This window comes from Tiliqua scincoides, chromosome 1 (genome assembly GCF_035046505.1).
Source record: "Tiliqua scincoides isolate rTilSci1 chromosome 1, rTilSci1.hap2, whole genome shotgun sequence".
Classification (NCBI taxonomy): domain Eukaryota; kingdom Metazoa; phylum Chordata; class Lepidosauria; order Squamata; family Scincidae; genus Tiliqua; species Tiliqua scincoides.
In genome coordinates, this window is record NC_089821.1 from 266575335 (window position 1) to 266599834 (window position 24500).

At 41.3% G+C, this 24500-nt stretch overlaps 1 protein-coding gene across 4 annotated transcripts in view; it reads left to right on the forward strand.

Annotated features, from left to right (window-relative positions):
• The window catches only part of MAP4K3 (mitogen-activated protein kinase kinase kinase kinase 3), an 86680-nt gene that overhangs the window by 37893 nt on the left and 24287 nt on the right, over positions 1-24500 (forward strand). The window contains exons 15-19 of one of the 4 annotated variants that reach the window (XM_066625269.1): positions 8029-8091; positions 18542-18600; positions 19400-19438; positions 19719-19775; positions 22432-22474. In XM_066625269.1, coding sequence (XP_066481366.1) covers positions 8029-8091; positions 18542-18600; positions 19400-19438; positions 19719-19775; positions 22432-22474 — 261 coding nt within the window. The remainder of the gene's footprint in view (positions 1-8028; positions 8092-18541; positions 18601-19399; positions 19439-19718; positions 19776-22431; positions 22475-24500) is intronic. The other 3 variants (XM_066625278.1, XM_066625286.1, XM_066625294.1) reach the window with 3 other exon arrangements.

Sequence of the window (24500 nt, forward strand, 5' to 3'; positions counted from 1 at the left end):
ACAGAATAAAAAGTGAAAAAGGTACTTGGATAATCCACGGAAAACGCTCACATATGACTCATTGATAAAGAAACCCCTGTGGGTTTTACATCCAAACATGCCGTTTTTCCATGGGCAATGCCAGTTGCCATGGGGATTTTTGCCCATTTGTTCTGGGCTTTAGATATGGAAATCACTTTCTCATTAGCTTGGAAAGATGGATAGTAGCAGTTGTGTATGCAGTGAATCCAGGAATGAAGGATAGTAGAATCTCACACAATGTGCTGAGGTTAAACAGGCCCCAGACTTTATTCCTCAATTGGGAAGTTGCAAAACATACCATATAAGAGCAAAAACCTTGAATTTGATGTGTAATCATCACAGTTACTCAGACTGGTGGATCTGGGGAAGGAGGGAGCTTATCTTTTCAAATGTGACAATTCCAGGTCCCATGAAGCCCCCTTCTACCCCTGAGATTTGTGGATGTCCTAGTTCACTTACTTCAGATGTGCCTAGATTCTTGTATGTATAGTTCTGCCTTATTTGCCACTCCTTTGTTAGTGTATAAGCCAGTGTTCCAGCAGGGGGTGATAATGTTGGAAGTCTTGTGAAATCCAGAGGCTTTCATCCTCAGTCTCCTTTCTATCACCAATTTGGCAAACATATGTCCCTTCTTTAGTGCAGAAGGCAATGGCTTGTTTAATATTTTGAATTTCATTTCTTGTGAGCTGCTTTTGGATTTAAAGTGGGATATACATTTTTAAAATCTGTGTAAAAATAAATGGCATACAGGCGTCCCCCGATATTCACCGATCCAGTATCCATAGATTAGTTATCCACTGTTACCTGTGCCCATTTGTTTATCTTCATTATATTCATACGAAGTGATTACATGTCTTGCTTTAACCCAATGGTATAAACAGAAAACTTATAGCAAGATGAGCAGACAGGCAACCTGCAGGCTAGAAGGGAGATTAACAGCCGAATCCTAACCTGCGCTGGAACAGGCAGGCAATCTGGTTTGCACTGTATCCAGCTCAGGGATGGGGCTGGCTATGGCACAGTAAAGGGAAGTTATTTCCCCTTATTCTGTGTTTCATGGCAGCCACCCCAATATGGCTACTTGAATCTGCACCACCGAAATAGGTGGCACAGTTCTGAGCAGCCGGTGTAAAGCTGGGCTGCTCAAGAAGGGGGTTAGGATATGGCCTAAGTGCCAGATCCTGGTCCCGTCCCTTCACAGGCCTAGTCAGCCCACCCGCCATCCACTCTCGCCTGCCCCAAACCCCCCCCAAAACACCCTCCCCCCCACTCTCCTCAAACCCCTGCATCAGCTGCCCGCTGCTGGTGCAAACTTACCTTAGCTGGGCCTGGATCTGGCATGGGGAGTCTGTGTGCATCTTGTGCTGACCTCCCTGACTCCCTTGATGGTGTGGACATGCTTTACCACATGTTCACAACACCTGGAGGCCAGCGCAAGTGTCTTGTGCCAGCTTAAAGGTTGCTTTGGATTGTGCCCTAAGAGCAGCTATTAACTTCCTGCTTCCTGTTAACAATTGCTCTTAGTCTCCACTCTAGCCTTCTAGCCTCAACTCTAGGCTTTCTGTTTGTCTTGGTATAAGCTTTCTGCATATAGTGTTTGGTTAAGCAAGACATGTTGTTGCTTCATGCGAATGTCCTGACAATAAAGGTAATGGGTATGGGGAACTGCAGAGCTGGGGTTCTTCCTTACCTGTGGTTTCCTGTGTTCATGGGGGAGGGAGTGCTGGAACCTATCTGGAGGGTCAGGGGATCCTTGGAGGCAGTGTGAGTTGCAGTCCAGGCGGCTGCTGTGGGTGGGGGGAAGCTGTCCAAATGGCACACTGGGCAGCTTCCACAAGGAAACCCGATTGTTGGGTTACGTCACTTTATACCTTCCGATTTGCTTGTCTAGAGAAAAATTTAATAACTTTATAAAATGCCCTTTCTCATATCTGTTAAACCAGATCCTAAATATATAAAATTGCTCAGTTTTTACACCATTTCCCCTAAATTCCTTTCCTACCTTGTTGACTATTTGAAAGTCCCTTCTGTGGGTGGCTTTCAGTTTGTGACCTCTTGACTGAAGCACCATCTGTGACCGGAAGGGGAGTTTCATTCATTCAGGGGGTCCTTACACCTGTGGAATTCTTCAGTTCACTGAAGGCACTTCTGTCAGTAGGGCACTGGATACTGCCATGTATGAACAGTGGTTCCCAATCTTTTTGACATCAGGGACCGGTTTTGTGGAAGACCATTTTTCCACAGACCAGGGGGGCGTGTCGGGTGCCTGCCCTTGCTAACGGCTGACAAGAAAGGGGTTTCCTGAGTCCTCTTCAGGGAAACCTCAGCAGGGTGAGGCTGCTGGGAGATCTCAGATTAGGCTCTGGTGGAAGGGGGTTACATCACCCTGCTTTCATCTCTCTGCAGGTTACAGCCCTGAGATGGGTTCCAGGCAGGTGGCTGTTAGCTTCACAGCCTCCTACCTCACCATACTGCCTGTTCATCACTGCCCCCCAGGCTTTATGGAACTCGTCAACCTCCTTTCTCTCTGGTGAGGTCATAAAGGGGCCCCAGCTTCCTTTCCCTGGTGGCTAGCAGTGCCTTCACTCCTCTCTCGCAGCCTGTCTCTCCCAGCCAGCCTGCTCCTGCCTTGCTGGGGTATGCCTTCTGTGGCGTCGAGGTGGCTTCCTGCCTTGTGTCGCATACAGGCGGCAGGTCCCTGAGTTGATCTTTCCCTGGTGGGAGCAGCCGGGGTTCATGTCTGGTGCTGGTCTGCTGGGTCACCCACCTCCAGCATCATCAACTGGAGACGGCTCAGAAGGCCCCGGGGTTCCCCAGCACTTCCCCATCAGAGCAGTGGGGCCAGGCAAGGTGCAAGGATGCGAGACACTTGCTCCCTGACGAGCCCCTGTGCTCTCTTGCCCTCCTCCTGCTGTGTTTCCTCTGTTGAGGCCAATCTTGGGGGTAGGTTGGGATCTGGGACTTCACCCTGACAGCTTTGCTCGCTTGCCCACTGCTCACCTCCTGCTGTGCGGCCAGGTTCCTAGCAGTCTGTGGCCTGGGGGTTGGAACCACCTGTGTATGAGGGTCTAGTGTCTTTCTGCTTTCAGGACAAGGCCTGTATCGCAGTGCTAATATTTAGCGTTTGATTCATTCCAGCTTTCTAACTTCACTTGTCTTACTGAGAAGAGATTTTTGAGGGTGCATTTGGTATCAAATACAGCTTGTGCTAGGCCTTTCAATAACATTTATTAAAATTATAAAACATTATGCAGTTTGCCAGAACTCCGGCAGGGAAGAGAAGTGTTTGATCCTGATACACTCAGCTCCTAGTTTTGCTGTTTTCACAGCTTAAGCATTTGTACTGTTTGGCTCAATAAGCAGAATGTCGAGCTATTCTGTGTGTGTGTGTGTGTGTAATCTCTCTCTCTCTCTCTCTCTCACACTCACACACACACACCCCACTCTTCTTTAAGTCAGTTTTTCTTTTCAATGCATTTTTTATTTTAAAACTATCTTCAAAAAATATCTTTTTAATGGTTTGTAATGTTATACCTGAGGTATACTTAACCTTTTATCATTTCTCATCTTGCCTCTTTTGTTCAGCCATCTGTTCTTAGGTTGCATTTTTCATATCCAGCATCACACATCACAAAATTCCCACATACAGTATTTGCATTTGGATTTTCACTAATAAGATTTTTTAGCACATTTTTCAAAAATCTGTTGTGAAATTCTTGCATGTGAATTATTTGTTAATCAAGAATTTTCTACATGTGAATTTTTAGGTTGTTACATCCTGTTGACACAGACAGTCTGTCCAGCCTGTCAGCATTTCAGCCTTCATTTACAAGCGACTGCTTTCCCAAGTTCTACTTTCCATTTTGTTTCTGCATTATTTCACATCTCTTAAGATGTGAAAGCTGAGGTTAGCTTTGGATTTAACATGGTTAGGTTTCCCTGAGAAACCATCTTAGACCCGTATAAAATATCAATGATTTTATCTGGCTGTGAATATTCATAAGAGCCCTGTGGGATCAGGCCAAGGCCCATCTAGTCCAGCTTCCTGTATCTCACAGTGGTATACCAGATGCCTCAGGGGGGACCACACAAAACAACAAGAGACCTGCATCGTGAGGCCTTCCCTTGCAACTGGCATTTGGAGGTAGCCTATTTTTAAAACCAGAAGGTTGCACGTAACCATCATGACTTGCAACCTGTGTTAGATTCTTCCTCTAGAAATCTGTCCCATCCCCTTGTCACGGAGGTTTTGTATTTAGTTGCCCTTTTTTGTGTATGAACAGGAAAAGGGGAAGAAGGGTTGGTATAAAGTGTCCAGATGAGGGTAAAGACTATAAGTGATTTGAAGCATTAGAGACTTTTTTGGAGAGTAAAGACAAGTTGGTGAGATAATGGGTTCTGATTTGGAATTGATCAAAGGTGTTGGTAGGAGGAGAAAAGAGTATTTAAGTTAGGGAGCTATTGTAGAGAGGAAGTCGGAGTCATTCTGTTTTATCTAGCTTTGCAGCTAGGAGCCTTGCTGTGGATGAGAAGACCCAGTAGATGGCGAGTACAGTAAGAAGACAACTTTAGATATTTAGATATTGTTTGTATTTTCTTGGCTGCCTCGGCTTTTTTTTAGTTTGAAAACTGTCTTGTACTGGCCTTATATAAAGGTAGAGGGATTGTTTTAAAATACCTTGTGAGTTTATCTGGCTAATAAAAACTTCTTTAAGTTTGAGTCTGCATTAGTGAATTGTGTGGACATGGGGGTTGAATTGCGTCAGTGAACTGGATATTGGTTTTTATATGAAGTAATGTGCTTGTGGAGATAGCAAGCAGACTATGGGTTTGCATTGAATGGTCAAAGTAGAAGCCAGTAGAGCTGAGTATGAATTTGTGGGCCCAGAGGCAAATACAAACATTATGACACTCCTTTTAAAGGCATCTAGGCCAGACACCATTGCCACATCCTGCAGCAATGAGTTCCATGGACTAATTACACAGTGGGTAAAGAAATATTTTCTTTTGACTGTTCTAACTCTCCCAACACTCAATTTCAGTGGATGTCCCCTGGTTCTGGTGTTGTGTGAGAAGGAAAAGAACATCCCTCTATCCACTTGATCCATCCCTTGCGTAATTTTGTATGTCTCAATCATGTTTCCTCTGAAGGTGTCTTTCTTCCTAATCTAAAGAGCCCTAAACACTGTAGCCGTTCTTCATAAGGAAGGTGTCCCAATCCAGTAGTCATTTTGGTTGCTCTCTTCTGCACCTGTTCCAGTTCCATACTTATACAGCCCAGTCCTGTGCGTGTTTGCTTGGAACTATATTCCACTTTGTTCAGTGGAACATACCTCTATGGACAGTTCTGGTTTGTAACCTTTACATAGTTGTTGCTGTACTTTGGAATACCCAGATAACATCAGTTAATTACTTGATGGTATAGTGGTGTGGTCGCACTCCAAGCCCAACATATTTCATGAAATTCTGTGAGATTTTATGCAGTTCACTGATTGTAGCTCTTAATGAATTCTTTCTTAATAGGTGTTCATAGTGTTATGAACTTAGTGACATAAATAAAATTGGATATTTGAGGCAATTTGAGGTATCCAAATCATTGCTTTGAAATTTTTCTTTTTATTGGGCTCATGAAACTAGTTTCACAGTTCTTTTCCAGTTCTGTGGTGTTTCTGACTTTTAGCTGAATGCCTAGTTGCGATTACCATATGACAACTGAATATACCCCAATCTGATGTTACCTGGTATTCTGTAAGACACCTGTAACATGTGGATGCAGGGGAAATGAAGTACAGGTTGAGTCTCATTATTCGCGAGGGTTCCGTTCCCAGAACTCACGTGGATGGCAAGAAACGCACTAAAGTGAATCAATTTTAAAAAACAGTCCCTTTGTTCTGATGACTGAAAAACAGCCTTGCTGATCTTTTGAAATCCACACAGAGGCAATCAGTCTCTCTCCAGAAGTTTAGGCTTAACTAGGAGGCAGCAATCCCTCACCAGGAGCTGCAGTGAGGGGGAAAGAATGGAGGAGGTGATGATCACTGCCATTTAGCCTTCTTTCACGTGCTCAGGGGGAAGGAAGGAGTGAAGCCTGGGGACAGAATGATTGATGGATTGTCAGCCAGCTGCCCTCTCTCACATTAAGGAGGCTATTGTTAAATGACTGTTTTCTTTTAATTTAAAGGGTACTTCTCATTGTATTGAGATAGAAATCTTATACCTGTAATCACTTGCATTATTATCTCACTACAATGGTAAAAAGCAGTTTTTAAAACTGTAATTTTAAAGGAATGCATTTTTCTCCTTCTCCAGGGATCAGCACATTCCTTCTCATTAGCAGTGACAGTTTGTGTTGAATCAAATCCATGTATAAAATCAGTGTATAACAAGATTAGACCTGTACATGTACAGGGATCAAGTACACTGGCTCATGACACAACTCATTTGAGAAGGGAGAGGAAATTGTTACAAAATAAAGTGGTGCATTACAGCACAAAACAGAGGCAAGCAGAAAGTGGGGGGAATAGGACATTAGCATCTTGGGGAGGTCACCCAGGGGAAGCAGGGAGTGATGAATTGGGGATTGTGCAGGAGGTGGTGGGAAACCAAGAAAGAGAGAGGGGAAGGAAGAAAAAATTGGAAAGCACCAACTAGTTGCAGTAGGCTCAGCTAGTTTCAGGGAGATACACAGGGTAAAGGAACCAACATTGCTTTCCCAGGCTAGGTAGTCAGGAAGGCAGTCTGATGGGTACTTGAGCTGCAACTTGCAATAGCACTCAGAAGGATGGCTGAGGAGAAGGGGAAAGGGCTGGAAAGAATAGAGTGATATTTGAATAGTTTTAGCGCAGTTGAAGGAATAGAGGTGCTTAATGTAGAACCGACGGGTAACTGAGCAGTCCATAAGTAAAAGCAGCAGCAGTGGTGAATAGCAACAGAAACACATGGGGCCTGTGACACAGGCTTTGAGACAAAATTCCCAAAATAGAAGCTGTTGTAGAGTGAGCTCATCAAGGATCTCCTCTTACTATTGACCTATCCCCAGTTGGAGATAGTTGTCTGTTGTTTAGCACCCTGAGGAGGATACAGCAAGGAACTTCTTATTAATTGTTCTTGAAGCTTGTGCCTCAATTAGCATACAGCTCATGATGGAATTTAGTGAACTTGGTGAGGGAAATAAAGAGTGAAACCTTTTTTTATGACCATTGATGGTCATGTTTACCTCAGAATCAGAAAGCCCCCAGGATTTACAAGTTTTACAAGACCTGGTTTATAAAATTGAATTGGTTGACCAAGCAAAGGGCTAGTCATGGAATTTTCCAAGGCAAGTCTCCTTTTTCAAAACCAACCAGCAAGGGTAGGGTGGGTTGTTCCTAAGTTTAACCTTTTCCCTAAAGGTCTGTGGGACCTGATGTTCCTTGCCACCAGCCCAAGCAAAGCAATGTGTGGCTGACCTGGATCTCACTCACCTGGCATTCACCTATCACCATGAACATACCTGTATAAAATGTGTAAGGAAACACTGACATTCTTGGAAACAAGTTATGCTGTAATAACAGACTTGCAGTTGTGGCGGTATTCTGATTTTTTTATGCTACAAAGCACACAGATAAAAGGTGGTTTCTTATCCAACAGCTGCTTGAAATCACAAACTGAATTATTTGTAATATTCTGGGGAAACCTTCATTTTAAACTCATGGAGATCATAAGAAAGCAGATTAAGCTTCCCAGCGTTGTATATATGCAACAGGGACCAAATGTGTATATCTTTGGGTAGGGCAAAAATGGGTTAAATGAAATCCAGTTATAAATATACATTGTTTACCTGCCCTTGCATTTTTGTTTTTTGTATGTGTAAGGCTATACTAATCCAGCTGCTGTGTTTTGTAAATGTTTGGAATGTTAAATAGTAATGGCAGAGCCAGCTACCTTGCAAAAATTTCCCTTTGTATTTGGATGTCTTTCAGTCTAAAAGTAATTAACTCAAGTTTCTGATCTTTGTCTGATGAACAGCCCGACAGTAACGATTTTTTGGACAGTTCAGAAGAAATATACTACACTGCAAGATCTAATCTGGTATTTTCATCTATTGCTTTTTCTTTGTCAATATGTTTTTGTCTTTTTTTGTTTTTCCAGGTTAATTATGTTTTGTTCACTTCTCATGCTTCTTTTGTCATCTTGAAAAAATCAAAATGTCTGTTAAACTCAACAGATACTCGTAGAATGAAGTAACATATTAATTAATTAACTCTTATTAATGTCAGTGTTGCATTTTGGCACTAACATTTCTCACAGTGGGTTTTATAATCTCATAAAAGTGAATGGTTTTTTTTTAATCTAGTCAGTAGACCTCAAACAGAGCAAAACTACTTTACAGGAGAAAGAATCTCACAGAAGTATTAAACATTTTGGTAAAATGTTAAGTTGGCTAATAATTACTATACATTATCAGATAAACTTTAATACATTAGTAAAGCTAAGGACAGTATATGGTATGAGGAAAGAGGCTGGAGGACAAGCTAAAGACAATGGCTGCAAATTCTGCCTGAAGGCCCAATCCTATCCAATTTTCCAGTGCCAGTGCTGCTGTGTCAATGGGGTATGCACTGCTTCCTTTGTTTGGGAGGCAGTTACAGAGGCCTCCTCAAGGTATGGGAAGATTTGTTCCCTTACCTTGGGACTGCATTGCAGCTGCACCAGTGCTGGAAAGTTGATTGGACCCTCAATCACAAAACCAGAAGTAGGTTCCAGTTGCTATTTTTAGTCATTTTGAGGCTTGGAGAGTCCTATGGAGGCCTTTGCAGGGCTCCCTGCAGCCACTGCAGATGGTACTTACTTGTGCAAGTAATCTCCCTTCTGTCCACGGCAGCACTGCGATCCTGTGCATCACATTGCTACCATCCCCCCGCTATGCCCCCTAAGGGAGCCATAGATAAGTGCTTCCCTGCCTGGTGGGTCACGACCCATCTGTTTGGAAACCACTGATGTAAAGATTAAAAATTAGTACAAGCGTGAGCATTAACACTTGAAGAAAAAAAATTTCCTGCTAGGAAAACCATATTGTTTTAAACCTAGCAAAGAAATTTGATAAATGTTCCTTCCTTTGCAACATCAGCAGTATAAACTCATCTTTATTATTTTTATTTGCTTAGTGCTTATCACAGTTGAGTAATCCTGTGGATAAATAAGTAATTTACCAGTAAGAGGGTTAATTCCATACAAAATCAAAAACTTCTCTTGCTGTAGAGATTGTGTCTGAACATCCGGGGTTTTTTGTTCCTGAATTTGGCTCAACACGGGTCTACCAACCTACACTGAACCCCGATCAGGGGCGACCTTTAGCCCTCCAAATGTGACCAGAGCAGACCTCCGGTAATGTTCAGAGGGCATTCTGAGGACCAGGGAGGCCTCGTGCGGCCTCTGCAGCCCTTATAATAATTTCTAAGGCTTTGTCAGCCCTCCAAAGGCTTTATAAGGCCTTTAAACATCACTTCCAAAAACCAGAAGTGACGTTCTAAGGCAGCCATTTTCAACCACTGTACCATGGCACACTGGTGTGCTGGGGATGGTCCTCTGGTGTGCCACAGGAAATTGGGAGAGGATCATTTATTAATAGGGCCATTGGAGGATGTGACCCTCCTCCTACAGTATCAGTTGTCAAAAAAACTGATGGTGAGCCTTGACCATTTTTGAGCTTTAACAGTGTGCTGTAAGATAAAAAAGACTAAAAGTCACTGTTCTAAGGCCTCCCAGAGGCCTTAGAAATCATTCCAAGGGCTGGGGTGGCCCTCAGAATGCCCTCCTGATGCAAGCAGAGCTCTGCTCCAGTTGCATTCAGTTAAAGGTGCCAAATCCACAAATTTCATTATCCATGGATTTCGGTATCTGTTGGGGATCTGGGAACAGATCCCTCAGATACTGAGGCATCACCTACATACACTAACTTTCATGTTGGTGGAGATGGTGATTTCTCTTTGATGCACTCATGATCAGTGTTTTCTAGTTAGCCCTGTGATCACAACTCCAAAGGATTGTTATCATTTCTCCAAAGAAAATATTTTTTACCGGAACTCATTACCACAGGATGTTTTAATAGCACCTGACCCAGATGTCTTTAAAAGGGGAGTGAACACATTTATGGAAGAAAAGTTCATCACAAGTTACAAACCATGATAACTATATGCAGTCTCTGGGTTTTCGAGGTAGCCTGTGTCCAAATGCCAGAAAGAAGGGAGTGGCAACAGGATATCAGTGTTGAGTGCTCCCTGAGGCATCTGGTGGCCCACTGTGAGATATAGGAAGCTGGGCTAGATGACCCCTTAGTCTGATCCAGCTGAACTCTTCTTATGTTTTTATGTAAACCATAATTCCATAACCCCTTCCCGAGAGAGCATTAAAATTTAAAATCATTTTTAAAAATGATTTTATTTATTCATTTTTTTTTCCTCTGCCAGCACATTTGGCCCTCATCCACAGGGGATCTGTTCCTGGATACCAAAACCCATGGTTAATCAAATTTGTGGGTCTGCACTATTAAAGGACATGCCTTCCAGTCTCATTCTGAGGTTCAGGGAGGCTGCACGCAACCTCCTGCACCTCAGAAGGCCTCCTGGAGCCATCTGAGATAAACTTCCAGTTTTTTGCCAGACCTGAAGTATATCTCAGAAGGCTCCGGTGGGCCTTCTGAAGTGTAGGGAAGTTGTGCACAGCTTCCCCATGCCTCATGAGTCTCCCGACTTAATAGGAAGACTCTTCCAGTTGTGTTTGGGAGGTGCAGTGAAGCTTTCCTGACTAGTGCTGGGTCAATTCTGCGGCGTCCCAATAAAGAGGATAAAGAGGGGTGACCTGTATTTCGGGCTGAAAAATTTATAATAATTGTCATTTTTTTTTTTTGAGGAAACAAGTACCTTTAACAGAAGACACCATAACATGTTGATACATATTTTATGAACATCTCCAATGAACATAACATGTGTTGTGCGTCATCTGTTTTTACAAACACTAGGTTGCTTCTTAGGAAGTTCATAGTTGATTTTCTGCCAAAAATACTTCAGCATTGTTAGTAAAGTTTTAAGAGAAATGTCAAAGTGCAGGAACAGGCTCATCTTTTAGATATGTGGCACCTTCAGTGCTTGTACAGTTTTCAGGAAGCTTACAGTATGCTTCACCCCCAGAATTATTCCCACACAGGGAGCAAGCAAACCTTTTGACTTGCTTTCTCACTTTCATGACAGTAACAAATGAAACCAGAAGATGGTATATCATTTAGAGTTCTAATTTCACAGTGTTGGTGAGAACCTGGGTGTTTTTTGAACAAGAGAACCCCTAATTCACTCATTTATTTACTCATGGTAAGGGAAACCGACCCAGGGCCTGTTCCCATTCAAATACAAGGGGCTAGTGCTATCTAAACAGACCTAGTGCTTTGAGTTAATCTTCAGAATACCTATCATTATCAGGGCATCTCAGGATTGGCATCAGCCATGGAATGTTTGATAATCATTTGTTACTTTCTGATGTACAATTAAACATGCTAGGTATAAAGTGTCCATTTGAATGCAAACAAGGTTTTGATGGAAATGATTGATTTGAGGAAGAGAGCATGGTGCTGCCCCAGAAATTTGAACGAACTGGAAGTGTGTACGCCAACAAAATTTCTAAGGGTAGTGCCTGATATACATATCTGTAGCCTTTCTTTACATATATGCCAAGCAAAGTACAGGTGCTGGCTCCAAAAGTGATGATATTCCTATGACCTACATACCTGTTAGTTCTGTTAGTTTCTGTGTCAAAACACAAGTTTACTATTTCTTGCCTACAAGTATATCAGCCAGAAGAACTACAGTCAGTTTACACCAGGGGTGTCAAACGTAAGACCCATGGACCGGATGCAGTCCCTGGAAGCAATTTATCCAGCCCCTGTTATAACTGAACTCTCCTAGCTTGATAATTGGGCTCTCTCATATCTTGAAATTTGTATGTTTTTTCTTGTCATTTGCAGCTAATGAGTTTCTGTGTGATAACAAAGTGCTTGTTTCTGGCCATCATCTGCTTAATGATGTTACTTCCTGCTTAATGTTGTCACTTCTGGACATCAGAACCAAGCACCATGAATGCTACTCAGGCAGGCACCTGAATGCTACTCAGCCCACTATATGAAATGAGTTTGACACCCTTGGTTTACACAATGAAATGAATATGAAGTTAAAATACAGTGTTCTTAGCGATGGCTAATTCACTCATAAGAGAGAGGTGGAATGACATAAATTCACATGTGATACCAAACCGTACTTTGGCAGCATGAAGATGTCCCCTATTCCTGTGGTTTGGCACTAGATGCAACCTAATCCATAAATCCCCTCTTGTTTTATTATACCATTTTTTCTTTATATAAGTTCAAAGTACAGTATTTACAACCTAAAGTCATCAATATAAAATATACTTATCAAAACTAAACATAAAGTGATACAGTAACACCACAGTCCTTCGCATGTCAACTCAGGGCCCAATCCTGTCCAGTTTTCCAGTGTCGGTGCTGATGGGGTATGCACTGCTTCCTGTGTTGGGGAAGCAATCACAGAGGCCTCCTCAAGGCATGGGAGTGTTTGTTCCCTTACCTCAGGACTGCATTGTGGCTGCACCAGTGCTGGAAAGTTGGATAGGATTGGGCCCTCAGAAGTAAATCCCATTGTGCTTAATTGGGCTTACTCACAGGAAAACTCAGGACTGCAGCCTTAGTATAAATAAAGCCATGGAAAATCAAACCAATTTTAAAACCATTTTAAAATTTCAAAATGTGTATTGAAGGCTTTCTAAAATACAAATGAGATTATATGCTCTCTAAAATCAGGCCCTGCCATTTTCTGACATGAGAAGATTTGGTATTTCTTGGCATATAGAAGTGATGCAAGAAGGCCTGATTATTTTGTCTTGTATACATGCTGAAGATGACATATTCCTGTTGGTGGAGTCTAAGTTTCCCTAGAGCTGTGGTTATTCAAACTCTTCAGGAGTTTGAAAAGCACAGTAAGTCCTTGCGGGTGCGGGGGAGAGGCAGCGACGCGATCCCCAGGATTGCGCTGCTCAGGGGGGGCTGCAGGGACTGGGATGCACTCACCAGTCCCTGCAGTATTGTCCTAGGGGTATGGGGAGCCCTGCGTGTGCCTGCAGGGCTCCCCAGCTGGTTTGGGTTCAATACGCATTTTGGTTCAATACTCATTTTGAAATTACTTTTTGTGGAAGTGGAGCGCGATTGCTCTACTTTCACTTAGAACCAGCTGAGGAGTCCTGCAGGTGTTCGGGTAGGGCTCCCCGCACCCCCAGGACAATGCTGCAAGGACTGGTGAGTATATCCCAGTCCCTGCAGCCCCGTTAGCGATGCGATCCTGGGGATAGTGTCACTGCCTTCCCCCCTGCCCTTAAGGGGGCAGAGGCCAGGGCCCTCAGGCGACACTCCAGTCTGAATACCACTGCCCTAGAGTAATAAACGCCTTCATTACCCTCTCCAAGTCTTATCCTCTTTAGCGTGATCTCCTTGGCAATATTTGCAAACTGTGATCTAATCTTTACTGATTTACCATTGAGTTTTCATGTGCCATCTTGTTTTTGTATGACCTTCTTGAGATGCTTTTAAAAGAAATTGATATTTAATACAGTTGATATTTTTGTTACCGCATCCATCCATTGAAGGCTTTTCTTCCCAATCTATGTAGTGCCGTTCAGTAATCATTACTAAAATCTCTTGCTTGGAGTGGATGCAATAATCTTACGGATTTGCATCTGATTTGTGGTTTTGCTCTTGTTATCCCAGCAGCATTTCTGGTTCTGAAGCAAAAATGTGCTTCCTTGTCAAGTACTTTTGTTGGATCTTTTGCTAGATGACAACATGTGAGGATATAATAGAATTCATTTGTGTCACAGCCTCAGCCCCCAAAGTTGTGCATTTGACAGGAACGTCTGAAACCCCCATTCTTATAACATTTGCTTTCTTCCGTCTGCTAACCAGCAGTTGAGAGCCAGTTAGAACATTTTTCTTCCCACTGAAAGAAAACTCTTTCAAGCTTCTTGCAGAAGTTTGAGTACATCTAAGTACAACAAACAAAGGTTTGAGTGCAACATCTATCAAAGTGACTTTTGCTTTTTTCCCTTCAGATTTTTGCTACCTCTTCCCATCATTCCTCAGATGGATAGATCTTTCAAACAGTACCCAGATCACTGCCAAAGGAATCTGATTAACATTCTTTCTATTGTGCTTCCCTGCAAGGATAGTAAATGTTTAGTTTTTTTAAAAAGAGTTTTAGTTACGATGTTTCACTTTATCATTCTTCCTATGTTTAAATGGCAATGATTGTATTCAAGAGCTGAAGTAGCATAGAGCTTCTAACAAGTGATACCGATTCTAATCTCAACTCTGCCATGAACTGACTAGATGTCCCTCAGCAAGCCATCCTGTCTCAATCTCCCTCACCTGCCATTTGGAAATAATACTGCTGGCCTACTTAGTAGGTTCAGTATACAGGTTAGAACAGTATATAGTGAGCATTGTGAACCATCTGAAACTCTTTTATATGCATATATGAAGTAATATAGTTATATGATCTCTCTGTCCAATGATTATCAGTTGGTTGGCATGATAACCTGCCTGAAAACTAGACTTTTCTTTCTTTATGACTTTTGCCAAACATAATTCAAAATAATAGTACCACGTATGCACATATGTAAACATTTATCAGTTATGTAAAAATTTATCAACAGTATCACATACATAGTTATTCACACATTAAAAAACAAATGTATCTTTGCAGTTCTTTTACATATTTAGCATGTAAATAAACATGGAATACTCAAACATTGAATTATGTCTTTGACTAGTCAAACATTTTTCTTTTCAAACCCAGAATAGTCTGCAGTGGTTATTTAAACCTTGAAAACTTCCTATTCTTTTCTTAATATCAGTGTAGGTGGGAGTGAGTTGGGAGAAACTTGACATGTGCAGCAAGAGAGTGAATACTTTCATTCCTCCCTATATTCCAGTATGATGTGGTCATGTATCACATTACCTGCATGATCCTCCCCTCAACCCCTTTTTGAGGTGGAATAATTGTGCAAAGAATTGTGCACTGTTGAAGTTGCTTGTTATTTGCAAGTCATAGTGAAATAACTATTTGATGTACATTTTAAATTTTAACACTTTAGATCTTCGGTTTTCAAACTCTAAGGGAGTTTGAGAACCGCAGTAAGTCCTTGCAGGGGAGGGAGGCAGTGGGGGCGGGGGAAAGGCAGCGATGTGATCCCCAGGATCACATCACTAAGGAGGGCTGCAGGGACTGGGATGTACTCACCAGCCCCTGTAGCAGCCTGTTGGGGGTGTGGGAAGCCCTGGGCGAGTGTCTGCAGGGCTTCCTGATGTTCCCAAAGTGGATCAATCGCGTCCCACTTCCGCAAAACCAGAAGTGGAGTGTGATTGCTCTACTTTCACTTTTAGAAGTCTGGGGAGCCCTGCAAACGCTTGCACAGGGCACCCCATACCCCCTACAGATTGCTGCAGGGACTGGTGAGTACATCCCAGTCCCTGCAGCCCTCCTTAGCTGCCCACTTAAGGGGGCAGAGGCCAGGGCTGTCAGGCTGGGCTGTCCCAGTTTGAATAGCTCTGCCTTAGATATTAGTCCTTTGTACAGTGCATGTGTGAAAATCACTGCATTTGAAAGTGTGCACTTGTGCCTGTATCTTTGAGGTGATGTGCTCCAGAAACATGATTTATGCATTATCAATCTTTTATTACAAAAATAATTTGCAAATTAAGATGTGTCAGTGGAGAAGTTGTCTTAAAGGTTTTATTTTCTTACAAAAATAGTCAGTATAGAAAATTATTTCACAATGTTTTGAGGCAACTATATTTAGGATGCAATGTGAATTTGTTTTTAAAGCCTGGAGTAATGGTAGTTTAGGAAGGCACATGTAGAATATAATAGAATCATATTTTATTCTGTTGACACTAACAGGCAGCAGGGGAGTAAACTGCCCCAAAACAAAGGTTTTGCCCTTTAATACAAACATAAATTACACAGACAGATGTCGCTTTTCATCAAAATTTTTCTGTGAGTTTTCAGATGTACAGTGACAGATGAAGGATCTCTTTTTACATTTTGTAGGGGTTTGCTTATTTTCTCTTGTTAACTTTTCTGTCACTGCAGTGGACCACATACTGTCACAGATTTGCACATCACAAACGGAAAGAGATGCTTTGTCACTGCCTAGCCACAAGATCTTCTGTTTCCATTTTTATGCATGTTTCCTTAATAGGTGTAGCTGTTGCAGCTCTCTACAGCTATAAATAAGCATCTTTCCTCAAGTATTTCACTAGTATTTCATAGATTTGTGGCCACCATCTGCCATTTAAAGCATGTTTATTTTAGGAACTCCTGGTGACACACCCACTCATCCTAAAATGCCAGTCACTAAAAATTTACATATGTTTTAAGTTAATGCAGTTTACGTAGATCTAGGGACATTGTTAAGACTGCATAGATTATTTTGCATTGCAGATGGACCTTGCAGTTTACCTGCTCATATATTGCTGCAAATCACCTTGGAATTAATTGAAAGATAGTTTTCTCTTTCCATCCAAATACCTGAATTCTGTAAAAGTTCCTGAAACTTCCTAGGGTCGCATCATTCTCAGGTAATTTTGTGCAGAAAAGTATTTCCTTCATAGTTATCCCATCATTCTTATTAATAACATTCTTGGCCTTAACAATATTGTTAATAATCAGTGCCAGCTGGGAAAAAACTTTTCAATGCTGTCTTTTATCTGAACCAAGAGGAAACTAAATCGTGCTCCAAAATCTTTATAGTTAAACATTTTGTTGCCATCTAAAATTGAAAATTACTTTTGACACAAGGATACTGTAAGGTAAAAGTAGTTTCCTCCTTATTGAAGCATATGTATGCAGTATCAAAGATGGAGAGGACCAAAAAACTATTTAGTAAAACCACTGCTGTTAGGCAGGCTCACCAGCTTTCTTCCCAGTAGATCAGCCTATATTTGAGTGTTTTGGTAGTTGAGAAGGAGCTGGAATGGGACATTGGAGGGCAATAAAAATTGGACAAGCAACCCTGGGTGAGGGAAATTGGCCTTCATGGAAATTGACATGAAACTTACAAGTTGATCACTGAATGTCCTTCCCAAATATTCTGATTTCTCTAATGAGATCATAAATTAGCTTTTTCCTTGTATGTGAAAGACGAGGCTTCCAGGGTTCTGAAGACGTATTTCTGCACTAAAAGAAAAAACAAAAACTAGTTTTTCCAGTTCACATCTAGTTGCATCCATGAAGGCTTCTATTGCTGTTAGATTGCATTTGGCAGCCATATAAGGTGCCCTCTGAATATGTCAATGAATAATACAAGTTTTGGGTTATGTATAATGATAACTTTCAGAAAGTTTAAGATGGCTCTGTCATACTGTGGCAGACTTGTTCATTTTTCCTGCACCTCCATGCTCTCTGGTCAATTTGGTTTTCAGCAATTTTGTTTCAAACAGGAAAAAATGAGTGTGTTTTGTGGGCAGTGCTAACTATCAGATCATCTTCAAATATCTGAAAAGTTATTTGGTTGGATCCATGAGCTTGTGGAAAGAAACTTTACTCCATTTCAGCCCCCTGAAAAGCTTCTCCTGTGTGTTGAAGGATTTTTTTTTAGGAAGAACATGGTATGGGAAGGAGGAGGGAAGCTGCTGAAATTAGGCAGAGGAATCTTAAGCAGGTAGGATTCTGCTTGAATTTGGTAGATTCCTCTCCTCCCCCAACCATCCTATTCCGAAGGTTTCCTTATGCCCAAGAGCAGAATTGGGAGTGGGGTGCAGAGGACTGAAAGGCTCTTTCAGTGAACATCTGTCTGCTTGTGCAACCCTGAATCAGTGGCATCACTAGGGGGGACGTACACTAGTGACCAAAATGCATGGTTTGTAGGAATAGTACCATCATGTCATATATCATTCGATGTGTAATTTACAGCAGAATGTAATTTTTAAAAAACTGTATTGAAATATGTGTTCTATGAAAGGTATAGCCAAATACCTTTGGATGTGGGGCAATGGTACATCACCACGCCCACTATTGGGGTCATTGCCCTGCCCACTGCACTGGAGGAGGCCCATCATGGGGGTGGCACGCTTCCCTCCCACACTGGGTGACGCAAACCCTGGTGACGCCACTGCTCTGAATCCAACCCATAGTCTTTTGCAGCCTTACAAGTGCATATCTACACTGCTGCCCATTGGTGTCCTTTTCTCATTTTCTTATTGGAAGCAAAGTGGGCCCTTACAAAAATATCAGAGAATCTTGTTTATACATTGTGAACTCTTTGCATCATACAGCATGCCTTGTAGTTGTCATGTGACACTGAAGACAATATAATGAGTACCAGCGCATTAGATATTGGAATTCAGAATTCCAGTCTGAATTGGATCATGATACAGAATCCTTGTTATCAATTTTTTAATGATGGTTTTGTTTTCTCTTAATAGGATTTGCAACTAGAATATGGTCAAGGCCCCCAAGGCAGTTACTTCTTGGGTGCAAACAAGTGAGTAATTTAATAACAAATATTTTTCTGTTTTGGCAATAATTTTAAATGTATTGTCTTTCTAAACAGGTTGTTGACATTTATTTGGGAAAAAGAGTTGTGAAAGAAGAGTAAAGACTGGTTTTTAGAAGCTCACTTGAGGCAAATATTCAGCTGTTGTACTTGTAAATGTCTTATATGGCTGAAGAATTTTCTTTTTCAGCAGATGTGTAGAAAGGTTGTGTTACCATATGTGCATCTGTAACTAATGTGTTCTCTGTATGTCTGTGTACATGCATTTTCTTATGTGTCATCAGTTGGATTAACTGCTTGTATCAAAAATGGTGGAGCTCTTTAAAAGATAACATGGTTTCAAAGGAAATAAGTTGCATCCTGAGGACTTGAAGTAAATGTGCTTGGAATAACAATATAAATATGAAATGAGGAAATACTCAGTTCCTGACCATCCTAGGCTTTGTCAGTAAAGTATTTCTTATGGCATTTTACTATTTTGGAGAGTGTTTTTTCCATTTTTCTACTAGTAATTATACTTCGGCTAAGCCATATGCATTCTATACAGAAATGATTGTCAGGCATAATTGTTTTCTGGTGTACAGCTAAATATTCTTTTAATAGTACTCTGTAATTAGACTGAAGAATGAATCTTCAGTCTGAAGCAAATAATGTTTGATTTATCCCAAGCAATTGATGTAATTTATTGCATGGCTTATATATGTCAGAATCATGTAAAAAGCTTGTCTGATTTTATGTGTGTCTGCTCAGTGTGTCCAGTCCTTGAATTTTGCTTCTGTTTTTAAAGGAGCCTTCTAAAATCAGTTGAAGAAGAACTGCATCAGCGGTAATTCTTAACTTTCTTGTTCCTTTGATTGCAAAATCCTCTTTCTTGCACATCCCTGTATGTTGATTGTTGCATCTCTCACAGTCTAACAGTGCTAATGTGGCCTTCTTCTGTCTAGCGCATACAGGAGGCACCTTGTCTCTCTGTCTTGCAATTATGATTTTTTTTAAAATAAGGTATCTACATTGTGATAACCTCTTTAGGATTAAAGAAAACTGATATTAACAGTTGAAGATAAGTTGACAAATTATATTTAGATGTGCTTTGTTTAACTCCTTAGGGGCCATGTAGCACATTTAGAAGATGAGGAAGAGGTAGACAGTGATGATGCCAAACAGTAAGTTCTGCTAATTTTAAAATAACTCCATTCGCAGATAACTGAAAAGCTTGTTCAAACAGTGTTCTACTTATGAATTTGTTCCTCCTGATCTCTTAAATGCTGACTTTCCATTCTGATAGAAACAGCTGCATGTTCTTCTTCATGATAAGAACATAAGAACAGCCCCGCTGGATCAGGCCATAGGCCCATCTAGTCCAGCTTCCTGTATCTCACAGTTGCCCACCATGATCTCTGTGTAGTCACACATAGTGGAATTTGTGCATGTGCAGAATCAATTTTGTAAGCTTTGAGGACCTCAAGGACTCAATTCCTTTTTGACCGCCACCTCAGCATCATGAAAGGATCCCTTCTGGCTGGCCATCTCCTTCTCCATTATTGAAAAGTAGACAATTATACATCCATTTTTAGTCTAACTTTATCTCCTACTGTAAATAATTGTCCTTTTGAAAAAGAAAAATGTGAAGGGAAAGAGTGCCTCAGCCATAGGAAACATCTTTCCCAACTAACAGACTTGACTGTTGTCCACAGTGTGTTGTGAAGACCTATGGCATTGGCTTTTTTATCTATTATATGTGGTCCTTAGAACTGATCAGAAATGTTAACTTTGCCTAAAGTTTGTGTTGTGGGAATATGAACTCACTTCCTTTCTCCCTCTCAGTAAGATCTATTGCTCCCAGACTTCAGGCTTCATCTGTTTTTTCGTCACTGACATTGTCGCTAGCTTCCTGAAGCAACCAACCATAACTCCACTAAGATAAGGGCCAAATCTGTTTTTACCTCAGTAAACTTTATCAAGGAAGCTGGGTTTTGGACAGCTGAAGTCCTAATACTGGAATCATTAAAACAGGATTCATCCTTAAAGAAATTCTAGATTTCACATTTCTATGAGCTGTCAGTCAGCGTCTGTCTCTGATGCAACTTAATCTGTTGCCTGCTTTAATCATCAGTCAATCTTCAAGGTAGAAATTAATTCCGTAAAAGGTATTTGGGTCCAGACCTCTCTAACAGGCTGCCCCCCAAACTGACATACAGTAGCAGTCCAGCAACGTTTTAGATAATGTGTGCAAATGTTATCATAGTGCATCATTTTGAAAAGTCTGCGTGCTCTTCAAGTCCTATTGACTTTACTGAGAAGTGTGCATGGAATTGTGTGTTGGTTTCAGTCCTTAAAATAACTGACTCAACTCTCATGGTTTAATGGCTTAGTGTATCTTTAGATTCTTTTTCTTTCTGTCAACAATCTCTTGTGAGAAAGCTGTCCTTCTTACCATAATCCATTCTCTGTCTTTTATACCCCCCCCCCACAATGATTGGGTTTTAATCATGATTTGATGGGCTGTCTCCAGTATATTCTAGTTCCTAATTGTGGTGTTGTAAGGCATGTTAGAAAAATATTTACAGGATGTCCTCGCTTAATGTCCTTTCATCCAGTCATTTTAAAAAATGACATGGTTTTAAAAAAAACATTTTTGCTGTTTTGCATATTGGCCAGCATAGTGTGAAGCATGCTAGACATTTGGAAGCCAGCTGCACTGCAACCACTGATTGTGGACTGCGTAGAAGGCACCATGGAGCTGAGTGGTGGCTGGGGGGGGGGGCCTTGCAGGGGGTGGGATTCTTAATCTATTGAAAATTCAGCTTCATCATACTGAAAGTTTGCTAAATTGAAACAGTAAGTAGTACAGGTTCATTCTTTGCATATTCTGAAATCTGGAACAATTCTGATCCCAAGCATCCTGGGTACAGGACACTCAACTTGTATTCATTAAACAAATGGTTCTCAAACTTTTTTGACTAACGGCTCCCTTGACCTACCTGGGCCATTGGCTGTGGCTCCCCATTACGGCTACAATCCTATACATTGTGGAGGGCAGCAGATTTTTCATGAGGATTCTGTAGCTCCCCTAGCTGGTTTCCAGGGCTCACAGTTTGGGAACCACTGCATTCATCTGTGGTAAAAATAGGTTTCATTCTACATCATTTTGTCTAAAGTCACAGTTTCCAAGAACCTATGAATGACTGTAAGTGAGGACTTCTTGTCCTCATTTAAATTCTGATTTTATATATATCAGAATTCTAATATATAAAGCCATATTAATCTGAATTTGGAATTGGCACCTTGTTCACTAATCTGAATCTGAAATAGGTAATAAACTGAAGCTTTGTAAAACTTTTTCATATTTAAGTTACAAATCACATAATTTGTATATAATTATCCATAATATGCTAGATTCTGAGCTATGAGGGTACATGTTGTGTATATACTGTCTTATTCTAAAAATGTCACTTTCAGATGTGTAAAACTTTGACTGTTAGAGAAATAGATTGGCATGATTTAGAAACTCCATAAAAGCAAGTGAATTTGGCTTAATGTAATTGTCTCACATTGATTTTGAGCCTATGATACAATTGGTTTCTCAAATGTTACATTTATCATTATTAGAATATTCCCTCAGCCAGATGCTCCTGAGATCTCAGGTTTAATTTTGCAGAGAGACTATCGAGAACCCACATAAGAGTTCTGATGCTGTTCACCCTAGCTTAGATTACTTGAATGGTATCTTACAAAATGTAACAGTTAACTGTATCATTAAATGTGCTTTTGTGATCATTACTGGGTATTTGGAAATAATGCTTAATTTTCTTCTCTTAGCTCAACGATGAAAGCTAAAGTGCCCCCTCCTTTACCACCAAAGGTAAGAAGGATCATTGCTTGAAGAAAGTCTCCTTTAAAGGTTTCTGAAACTCTAGTTGTCAAATAAGCAGCCAGACAAACTACTTGTGGAAATGTTTTATTATTGTAGAGTCAGTCACACTCGTACAGACGTCCCTGACGTAAGGAACTTACAATCTAAACTTGGGTAGTTGAGAATATAACATAAGTTAGATAGGGTAGAGAATGGCAAGGGTAATGGGGTCAGATGAACTAATGGCAGTACTTAGGTTCCCAAATACTCAGGGAGAGTTTGGGAACCTGTAAGTGGTTGCAGAGGAGGAGATGGGTCGGTGACACAATCACCATGATTGCACTGCTGTTGGGGACGGAAGGGGCTTTTCTGCTCATCTGGGAGTTGCTATGGCTCTCCAGACGGTCTGGGGAGCCTGTGACCTCCCCCCTGCAGTCCTCCCCAACGCCTGCAATCTGCTTTTAATAGCAAAAAAAGTAACTTCTGGTTTTCATCACAAAACTAGAAGTGGCTTTTTTTCTTTGTATTTTCAGCAGTTTGCAGGTGTGGGGAGGTCTGCAAAGGGGGTTGTAGACTCCCTAGATAATCTGGAGAGCCATAGCGACTACCAGGTGAGTAGAAAAAACCCCTTCTGTTGTCACAGTGGCTGTTGTCCTGCTCCTTAAAGGGGGCAGCAGAAGGTTAGGGCATTGCAATGCCCTAGTTTGGGAACTTCTGACTTAGGCTTTACTGTGGGGCTTTGGTATCCATGGGGCATCTGTTCCATGACCCCCACTGAAACTTGATTCCTCCAACAATTAAATCTGTGGGTGGAGGGCCTCAGAACACCTCTGTACTCGACCAGATGTTAGCAGTGCGAACCATAAGTGACTTCCAGTCATGTCCAGGAGACCTTCTGAGGCACAAGGAGACTGCATGTGACATTCCCATGCCTCAGAATACCTCCTGGATTCAACTGGAAGTCACTTCTGGTGACATTCAGGAGGTCCTGTGAGGCCCTCCAGCTGTAGGCTTGGCATCCACAGATATTGAAATTCATGGTTGCCGAGCCTGTGGATGAGGGCCTGCTGTATTGTAGCTGGAGTATAGTCAAGCCAAAGGCTTCACAACAAAGATAAATTTTGAGGTGGGCTTTTAAGGAAGAGAGAGAGGAGTTAGCAGCATGCAGGCATTCTGGAGAGGGAGTTCAAGACACAAAACAGCCATGGAGAATGAATGAAGTCCTAAGAGAGTAAGAGTCTTGTGCATAATTGAATGTGGTAGAATTGGAACTGTGAAGGTTATAGGCAGAGAGATTAAAAGAGGAGTAAGGACAGAAAGTTAGAGTGGGACAAGACCATGGAGAATATAAAAGGAGTAAATACTATGAGTTTGTACTGGTGCAGAAGGGAATGGGGAGTAAATTTAGGAATTTGGGGAGGGGCATTGCATGAACTGAATAAAGAAAAAGATTATTTGTAATTTGCATAGCTCAATTAGCTACTATGATAAGACTGTAATTCCATAACAGAAGGTAAGGCTACAATCCTAACCGCACTTTCCTGAGAGTAAGCCCCATTGAACAAAATAGGACTTACTTTTGAGTAGACCTGGTTAGGATTGTGCCCTAAGACTCTTATGAGTTCAAAATATCCTTGTATAGAGGTACTTTGTTAGTCATAGCATTTCAGTGGATATGCTTCTTACTATATGACTTTTCTTGATAATTATACACTTTTTACTGAAGTTATACTTTGTGCAGCATAAGCAGTATTATGTATACATGAACTACAGTCTAACTTGGTATCTTTGGGGTATTATTCCATTACATTGAGCCCCATCTATTGGCTGAATGTGGTATAGCTCTATACAATGCGTTCTGGAGCAAAGCTGGGAGACCCAGAAATGGGTCTTTAGAGCTGTTTTTAGCCCTGAGAGGCTTGGCAAAAGTGCAGCTTTGTTGTGTGAATGTAGAAAACCTGTTTTATGTATTAGTTAAATAAATAAATTTTATGCATTTTGTAAATTAAAGGACAGTTAAACAGGGACCCCAGCA